General features: G+C 45.6%; 1 protein-coding gene across 1 annotated transcript in view; it reads right to left on the bottom strand.

Moving 5' to 3' along the window:
* Positions 1 to 2434: 2434 nt before the first annotated feature.
* LOC107696501 (protein unc-79 homolog) overlaps positions 2435 to 9807 on the bottom strand; it is a 53434-nt gene continuing 46061 nt past the window's right edge. The window contains exons 35-46 of the mRNA XM_016496860.1: positions 9170 to 9343; positions 8996 to 9064; positions 8715 to 8825; positions 7799 to 7903; positions 7494 to 7571; positions 7324 to 7413; positions 6584 to 6759; positions 6310 to 6493; positions 6030 to 6227; positions 5586 to 5663; positions 2769 to 2810; positions 2435 to 2643 (exon numbers count right to left, since the gene is read on the bottom strand). Coding sequence (XP_016352346.1) covers positions 2455 to 2643; positions 2769 to 2810; positions 5586 to 5663; positions 6030 to 6227; positions 6310 to 6493; positions 6584 to 6759; positions 7324 to 7413; positions 7494 to 7571; positions 7799 to 7903; positions 8715 to 8825; positions 8996 to 9064; positions 9170 to 9343 — 1494 coding nt within the window. The 3' untranslated portion in view covers positions 2435 to 2454. The remainder of the gene's footprint in view (positions 2644 to 2768; positions 2811 to 5585; positions 5664 to 6029; positions 6228 to 6309; positions 6494 to 6583; positions 6760 to 7323; positions 7414 to 7493; positions 7572 to 7798; positions 7904 to 8714; positions 8826 to 8995; positions 9065 to 9169; positions 9344 to 9807) is intronic.

The raw sequence follows: 9807 nt of genomic DNA, 5'->3' as shown, positions 1-9807 counted from the left end.
CACCTGCCTAAAAAAAAAAAAAAAAAACACCACCCCCACAGTCTGTGGAGAATCATTAACTGGCTGACGGTCTGAATGTGTTTTACTGCCGGTTTGAAATGCCCAGTCTCACACCCCACACCAGCTCTGATCTGCACTTCACACATTCATCTACCCCTACTGCAAGCCCCCTCCCTCCCTCTGCCACCATTCAACCTGCGCTTAAGGTCTGTGTAGAGGATGTGAACTGGGTCTTCAGAAGACAGAAGTCTAGGAAAGCTTCAGGCCCAGATGGTGTTTCACCTGTCTGTCTAAAAGTCTGTGCTGACCAACTGGCCCCATCTTCACACAGATCTTCAACAGATCAGTGGAGCTGTGTGAAGTTCCCTGCTGCTTCAAACGATCCCCCCTCCCCCCAAAAAAAACACAAAACCACTGGACTTAATGATTACAGACCTGCTGCTCTCACGTCTGTGGTCATGAAGTCATTTGAGAGACTGGTCCTGGCCTACCTGAAGGACATCACTGGACCCTTGCTGGATCCTCTTCAGTTTGCCTACAGAGCAAACAGGTCTGTGGATGATGCAGTCAACATGGGACTGCATTACATCCTGCAACATCTCGACAGATCTGGGTCTTATACAAGGATCTTATTTGTGGACTTCAGTTCAGCCTTCAATACCATCATGCCTGACCTTCTCTCTGCCAAACTGACCCAGCTATCTGCTCCTAGCTCTATCTGTCAGTGGATCACCAGCTTCCTAACAGACAGGCAGCAGCTAGTGATGCTGGGGAAACTCACATCCAAGACTCTCACGATCAGCACTGGCGCCCCCCAGGGATGTGTGCTCTCCCCACTGCTCTTCTCCCTGTATACAAACAAATGCACCTCTAAAGACCCCTCTGTGAAGCTCCTGAAATTTGCATACGACATTACAGTCATCTGCCTCATCCAGGATGATGAGGTGTCTGCTTACAGACAAGAAGTTGAGCATCTGGCTGTCTGGTGCTGTCACAACAACCTGGAGCTCAACACGTTTAAAACAGTGGAGATGATAGTGGACTTCAGGAGAAACCCCCCTACTCTCCCCCCACTCACCATCATGAACAGCACTGTGGCTGAAGTGGAGTCATTTAGGTTCCTGGGCACCACCATCTCTCAGGACCTGAAGTGGGACATTCACATTGACTCTATTGTAAAAAAGGCCCAGCAGAGGCTGTACTTCCTTCGCCAGCTGAGGAAGTTCAACCTGCCACAGGAGCAGCTCACCCAGTTCTACTCGGCCATCATTGATTCTGTCCTGTGCTCATCTATAACAGTTTGGTTTGGCTCAGCTACCAAATCACACATCAGGAGACTAAGGACAGTCAGGACTGCTGAGAGGATTATTGGTGCTCCCTGCCTAACCTCCAATAACTGTACATCTCCAGAGTGAGGAAAAGGGCTGGTAAATCATTCTGGACCCCACACACCCAGCACACTCCCTCTTTGAACTGTTGTCCTCGGGCCGACGCTACAGAGCACTGAACTTTCTTCCGGTACTTTCTGTAATGGAAGCTTCTGACACCAAGACGAATTCCTTGTGTGTGCAAACACACTTGGCAATAAAGCTCTTTCTGATTCTGAAGAAAAAATTCAAGCAGTTTGTTTTTTAAAAAAACTTTTGAATTGTTTATTTTGGTTTGAAATATGCATACTATTGATAATGCAAAAAAAAACTTTCCCTGGTTGAAACAGGCTAACATTTTTCTCTATGCATGATTTCTGTAATGTATTCGATAATAACACACACACTAGGAAGACCACCGAACCTTGAGCAACTACATTTGCTGCTGCAGAAGCTCATATGATTAATCATCACACACACAACTCGCTGCTTTAAAGATCACATGGGGTAAAACTGGGATGCCGCCTCAGATGACTGAATCTCCACCTGGGCCATTTTAAACTGAGTGCACTGAAGCCACTTGCGCAGAGTGAGAGGAAATGATCCGGATCCAGGATTCTGGAGACACTGGTGGTTCACCCGGTTCTGAATGGCTTGAAGACGCAGCTGGAGACCCGCGGACAGATGCTATTGACACACAAAGGGCGTTTATTATCTAACAGGAATATTTTGAGAGTTTACTCTAGAAAGAAGCAAGAATCAGAGTGTTGACAGCAAGAGGGAATTGTGTAATGGATATGTTGAAAACTTACATTTAAGTTCGACTGAATCATGGGCAGCCACATGGGAATCAGCCACTGGGGGTAAGAGACCCCAGCAGCAGCCAAGACAGCTGGCGAATGTGTGACACGCACTCGATGAACTCTTTGGGTCTGAGGAAACACAAGCACAGTGTAAAAGCTCAAGCTGATGCTGGGCGCTGACGACACACACACACAACACACGTGATGACGGTGGATTTTACCCTTGTTGCATAGCAGAAGGCGGATGGTAAAGCCTCATCACACACAGCTCGCTGCTTTAAAGATCACATGGGGTAAAACTGGGACGCCGCCTCAGATGACTGGATCTCCACCTGGGCCATTTTAAACTGAGTGCACTGAAGCCACTTGCGCAGAGTGAGAGGAAATGATCCGGATCCAGGATTCTGGAGACACTGGTGGTTCACCCGGTTCTGAATGGCTTGAAGACGCAGCTGGAGACCCGCGGACAGATGCTATTGACACACAAAGGGCGTTTATTATCTAACAGGAATATTTTGAGAGTTTACTCTAGAAAGAAGCAAGAATCAGAGTGTTGACAGCAAGAGGGAATTGTGTAATGGATATGTTGAAAACTTACATTTAAGTTCGACTGAATCATGGGCAGCCACATGGGAATCAGCTGAAGAGAATGAAGAGGACATTAAATATAATAAACACCTCAGACTGCATGATGTAGAAATGCTAAGCACTACAGTTTATTTTAAGCATTTGTAGTAAGAAATCCCTCCTACTTTTACAAAGATGGTGGAGTTACACTCCTGCAAGGCCTCCATTAGACTGATGACATGCAAGCAGACCATCTCTACCATCTGAAACATGAAGAAAAAGAGCAGATCTGCTGTCACCACTGTGTCTGTGAACAAGGTACTTTCAGAGGTTGTTCTAGCTTTGCACAGAGCTTTCCCATCAGTTAAAATGAATAAAGATTGATAATCTTTGCTCATTCATATGGAGTAATTTCTCAGTCTAGAACAGGAGTCAGTTTTGTATCTGAAATCAGTTTATATCAGATGTCAAATGTCAAACGTAAGCTGTTTAGAGCTAAAACACAAGCCTTAAGAAATACTCTGACATGTTCAAATGTCAAAAAACAGCTTCTAATGTAGAAATGCTGCAAAGTGATGCACTGAGAGAGAAGCCGGATCACACTGAGTCTGAGTAAATGGCAGGTTTACCACTTTGTTGTGGGCCATGAGCTGGAGGATGCTGGGAGTCACGCGGCTCCAGAACTCCAGGCCCGTGAGGATGGCGCACGAGGAGAACTCGTTCTGGTTCTGATTGGTCGGGTTGGCCGTGGCCTGCTCGCAGTAGATGGTCCACAGCTGGGCGAACATGAAGGCGTGGAACAGCGAACACATGTGCAGCACTGACGTCTGCAGACACACACAGAGAGAGGAGCAACATCAGAGTCACGTCTCTGGATCTCCTCCAAGCAGAACCGCTCCATTATCATACCTTGGACTGCTCTGGGAATCCTATCAGGATGACAATCAGATGGTCTGCGATATGAGATCCAGCATCCAGTGGAATGGGCATACAGCACGAGGAGCCCTGATGCAAAGCACTGTGGGTAAGAGACCCCAGCAGCAGCCAAGACAGCTGGCGAATGTGTGACACGCACTCGATGAACTCTTTGGGTCTGAGGAAACACAAGCACAGTGTAAAAGCTCAAGCTGATGCTGGGCGCTGACGACACACACACACAACACACGTGATGACGGTGGATTTTACCCTTGTTGCATAGCAGAAGGCGGATGGTAAAGCCAAGGCAGGTAGCGAATAACCGCTTTGTTGTCTCTGTGGTTGCCTTTGCTGATCTCCATCGCCGCTATCTGAGCCAGACCGACCTTCAGATTCCCGCCGAACGTGTCCTCGTGCAGCGGCTGACAGCACGCCTTCATGTGGCTCTACACGCACACACACATGACACACATCACCTGCTTTCAGCATTTTACATTCATGCATGCAGGCACACACTTTTATCCCAAGAGACTTAAGGCTTCTCAGCAGCCGATTTTCAGCTGATTTCCAGTCAAAAGCCTCATTTACATAATCGCTGGAGATGCGGAGGGGTCATTACAGTCGAAAACGTAACATTCTGTCTGTGCGACTCAGAGGCAGTCGTTTAATCTGTGACAACCATCAATTTTTTTATCTGTGTGCATGATGGACCTCCGACTGAAGAGACAGTCAGCTGGCGAGACTACCTCGACCACAATCCAGCTGTTGAAATCGGCTGGTGGAACGCCACCTTTACACTGCTTTTAAGGAATAGATCTGATTAAGTTCACGTGTTCCCTGAGAATCAAATCCATGGTTTTATTGATGCTAGTGCCACGCTCTACCGTTGGAGGAACTTCCAGCAGATGAGACAGAAGTTTCCATGATGGTACATGACAGCCAGTGTACAAAGACACATGAAACATGAGTTCCCACTGCAGGCCTGACGGTTAGATGAGTGTGACCAATACCTTTAGTTTGGTCAGCGTGTGCATGTCTGCGATGAAGTCCAGCAGCTCGCTCAGATACTGCCGCAAGCACTCCATCGCTGCTGTGGTGCACTGAGGGGACAGAACAGCTGTGACGTCTACAGTCAACACTAACGAGCAGACACATCAGTACTGCAGCAGACGAGTCTCACCCCGGGCAGAGCGGAGATCATGTGCTTCTGGAGGATGGTGGACTCGGCCAGCCTGGTCCCGATGTCTGTGCACACAAACTGAGATGACAGACGAGACGATATCAATCTCTCAGACGGATCCTGAGCGGTCTCATTCATCATCCCTCAACTACACACCAGTCTTTGATTGTTTTTACATTAAATGTGACCAGTCACAGAAGCTGTCTGACATATCAGTAGTACTAGCAATAGAAAACTAGTTATGCATCCACGTGTGTTTGCTCCACCCTCCCTTATTGTGAGACGCAGATTCACAGATGCATTACCTGCACCAGCAGCAGCAGGTTCGTATCAGGAATCGATGACTTGAACTTCAGAGCCTGAAGCAACTCCAGAACAACCACACGAGACATGTAGAACTTGTCCCTCTCCTGCATGGAAGAGGAGGAAAGCAGCTTATAGAAAGTCATTTTCAAAAATGTGCAGTTTGCTAAAAGATCTCGCCACACTTCTGAATGCTGACATCTCTCGTTTGACAGCTGACCACTGCTTCTCTCTGATATCTAGATAATCTATCAACAGCAAAACTCCATAAAGCATCATCTTCTATTTACATATTTCTGACGACACACAGCAGTTTCCTCGCAAGAACAAACGTGTTGCACAACAAAGTGTAATCTAATTCATGAACAAATTATTCTTATGAGCTTCTTTTAATAAATCGTTCAAAAAACGTCTGAATGTTAAGCATTTGTAGTAAGAAATCCCTCCTACTTTTACAAAGATGGTGGAGTTACACTCCTGCAAGGCCTCCATTAGACTGATGACATGCAAGCAGACCATCTCTACCATCTGAAACATGAAGAAAAAGAGCAGATCTGCTGTCACCACTGTGTCTGTGAACAAGGTACTTTCAGAGGTTGTTCTAGCTTTGCACAGAGCTTTCCCATCAGTTAAAATGAATAAAGATTGATAATCTTTGCTCATTCATATGGAGTAATTTCTCAGTCTAGAACAGGAGTCAGTTTTGTATCTGAAATCAGTTTATATCAGATGTCAAATGTCAAACGTAAGCTGTTTAGAGCTAAAACACAAGCCTTAAGAAATACTCTGACATGTTCAAATGTCAAAAAACAGCTTCTAATGTAGAAATGCTTCAAAGTGATGCACTGAGAGAGAAGCCGGATCACACCGAGTCTGAGTAAATGGCAGGTTTACCACTTTGTTGTGGGCCATGAGCTGGAGGATGCTGGGAGTCACGCGGCTCCAGAACTCCAGGCCCGTGAGGATGGCGCACGAGGAGAACTCGTTCTGGTTCTGATTGGTCGGGTTGGCCGTGGCCTGCTCGCAGTAGATGGTCCACAGCTGGGCGAACATGAAGGCGTGGAACAGCGAACACATGTGCAGCACTGACGTCTGCAGACACACACAGAGAGAGGAGCAACATCAGAGTCACGTCTCTGGATCTCCTCCAAGCAGAACCGCTCCATTATCATACCTTGGACTGCTCTGGGAATCCTATCAGGATGACAATCAGATGGTCTGCGATATGAGATCCAGCATCCAGTGGAATGGGCATACAGCACGAGGAGCCCTGATGCAAAGCACTGTGGGTAAGAGACCCCAGCAGCAGCCAAGACAGCTGGCGAATGTGTGACACGCACTCGATGAACTCTTTGGGTCTGAGGAAACACAAGCACAGTGTAAAAGCTCAAGCTGATGCTGGGCGCTGACGACACACACACAACACACGTGATGACGGTGGATTTTACCCTTGTTGCATAGCAGAAGGCGGATGGTAAAGCCAAGGCAGGTAGCGAATAACCGCTTTGTTGTCTCTGTGGTTGCCTTTGCTGATCTCCATCGCCGCTATCTGAGCCAGACCGACCTTCAGATTCCCGCCGAACGTGTCCTCGTGCAGCGGCTGACAGCACGCCTTCATGTGGCTCTACACGCACACACACATGACACACATCACCTGCTTTCAGCATTTTACATTCATGCATGCAGGCACACACTTTTATCCCAAGAGACTTAAGGCTTCTCAGCAGCCGATTTTCAGCTGATTTCCAGTCAAAAGCCTCATTTACATAATCGCTGGAGATGCGGAGGGGTCATTACAGTCGAAAACGTAACATTCTGTCTGTGCGACTCAGAGGCAGTCGTTTAATCTGTGACAACCATCAATTTTTTTATCTGTGTGCATGATGGACCTCCGACTGAAGAGACAGTCAGCTGGCGAGACTACCTCGACCACAATCCAGCTGTTGAAATCGGCTGGTGGAACGCCACCTTTACACTGCTTTTAAGGAATAGATCTGATTAAGTTCACGTGTTCCCTGAGAATCAAATCCATGGTTTTATTGATGCTAGTGCCACGCTCTACCGTTGGAGGAACTTCCAGCAGATGAGACAGAAGTTTCCATGATGGTACATGACAGCCAGTGTACAAAGACACATGAAACATGAGTTCCCACTGCAGGCCTGACGGTTAGATGAGTGTGACCAATACCTTTAGTTTGGTCAGCGTGTGCATGTCTGCGATGAAGTCCAGCAGCTCGCTCAGATACTGCCGCAAGCACTCCATCGCTGCTGTGGTGCACTGAGGGGACAGAACAGCTGTGACGTCTACAGTCAACACTAACGAGCAGACACATCAGTACTGCAGCAGACGAGTCTCACCCCGGGCAGAGCGGAGATCATGTGCTTCTGGAGGATGGTGGACTCGGCCAGCCTGGTCCCGATGTCTGTGCACACAAACTGAGATGACAGACGAGACGATATCAATCTCTCAGACGGATCCTGAGCGGTCTCATTCATCATCCCTCAACTACACACCAGTCTTTGATTGTTTTTACATTAAATGTGACCAGTCACAGAAGCTGTCTGACATATCAGTAGTACTAGCAATAGAAAACTAGTTATGCATCCACGTGTGTTTGCTCCACCCTCCCTTATTGTGAGACGCAGATTCACAGATGCATTACCTGCACCAGCAGCAGCAGGTTCGTATCAGGAATCGATGACTTGAACTTCAGAGCCTGAAGCAACTCCAGAACAACCACACGAGACATGTAGAACTTGTCCCTCTCCTGCATGGAAGAGGAGGAAAGCAGCTTATAGAAAGTCATTTTCAAAAATGTGCAGTTTGCTAAAAGATCTCGCCACACTTCTGAATGCTGACATCTCTCGTTTGACAGCTGACCACTGCTTCTCTCTGATATCTAGATAATCTATCAACAGCAAAACTCCATAAAGCATCATCTTCTATTTACATATTTCTGACGACACACAGCAGTTTCCTCGCAAGAACAAACGTGTTGCACAACAAAGTGTAATCTAATTCATGAACAAATTATTCTTATGAGCTTCTTTTAATAAATCGTTCAAAAAACGTCTGAATGGTCTGAATAAAAGCCTATTTAATGTAGTAATATTACATGGAAAATTAAGAAGAAAAAAAAACTTAAAGGGAATAATGCAGTTTTTTTCAAGTTTTGAAACCTCTGCTCTACAAAACACATTATTACTTATTAAACACATTAAAACAAAGTTTTGTCGTCTTCTTCTTCTTTTTTTTTTTACCAAACAAAGCATTGCTTCACAACATGCAGACATTATTTCTTAAGGAAAAAGGATAAAAAACAGGAAAGATTATTATGTTTTTATTTATTCTGAAAAAAGTTTGTATACTCTTTCCTCCTGATGATGATTATGAAATGATCATCAAATGATATTTAGTGAATATTCATTTAGCATTGGAGAAAAACTGCATTAATAAATGTCATTTTTTTTAAACAAGAGGCTGTAAAATCTTGGCAGCAACATGCAGAGGGCAGAAACCCATGCCAGGTGTTCTGATTCTCTCTGCTGGAATAAACACGGATGTACAGAGCTGTTCACCTTGCTGAAGGTTTTGTAGCATAAACCGCAGAGCTCTACGAGATACGAGAGACTGAACACACCGTACTGGAGAACGAAACTCAGGAGTTTGGAGAAGGGCTCCAGCAGACTCTGTCAGAAAGACACCAGACAAGCAGTGCACTTCATCAGCCCCAGCAGAACATTTAAAACAGCACACTTCTGATATTCTCATTATCCCATTATTCATGTCATAAGATATTTTCATATCATCTGAAGGGAAATTAAATGACCAGCAGAGCAGAAGGAATGTATGAACTTACTCTTGTTGCATTTGTTACAGGAATTTTCAGCAAGCAAATGATAATTCTCAGACTCGAGTCCAGCGGACACTTCAGAAAAGAGAAGAAACAGGAGGAACTCTTAAGAGGAGTAAACTACGAGCATTTATTCTGATTCCTCTGGCGTTACAGAGCACAGAAAGGCTGAACTGGTACCTTGAGCGGCAGAACAGCAGGTAGTTTGGTTAGAAATGTGTGGAACTGGTTCGAGATGGTTGTCCACAGGTTGCTGGGTGAGTCCATGGGAAGCGTCTCCATGAAGGTGGCGATGTTGTCCAGACAGTGCAGAATAGTGCCTCCTGCTGGCAGAGTCTTCTTATTGTTCAGACCCTACCACCACACCATCAGCTTTACTACACGCACCGCATGTGTGCTTTATAGTGACCACAGCCACAAACTCACGGTTACAGCTTCTACACATACTATTAGCATAAAGCAGAGGGTCAGAATTACCAAGTAAACCTTTATTATACTGCACATATTGTAGTAGTTCAACAAGCTGCTTCTGGAAACTATTCAGGAATAGTTGATGCAACAATTACAATTTCCTTAAAAAGTGCTCATCCCCAGGCATTTCAAGATATAGATGAGTTTGTTTCTTCATCTAAACAGATTTGGAGAAATTTAGCATTGAGATGAGATGAACTCCTGATTCAGACCAGAACACTTTTTCACTGGAGGAAGAGTTATTATAGATTATGGACTCTATGGTATTTTAGTTAAAAACGTCTTAATGCTGGATTAGTTTCAGCTTTTGTCTTCTCCAGATGTTAACTGATGGACTGGAGTGCTGT

The sequence above is a fragment of the Sinocyclocheilus anshuiensis genome, unplaced genomic scaffold, assembly GCF_001515605.1.
Source record: "Sinocyclocheilus anshuiensis isolate Anshui unplaced genomic scaffold, SAMN03320099.WGS_v1.1 scaffold1107, whole genome shotgun sequence".
Lineage (NCBI taxonomy): Eukaryota > Metazoa > Chordata > Actinopteri > Cypriniformes > Cyprinidae > Sinocyclocheilus > Sinocyclocheilus anshuiensis.
The sequence above is the reverse complement of the archived record's forward strand: the minus strand, read 5'-3'. Positions and strand labels throughout refer to the sequence as shown.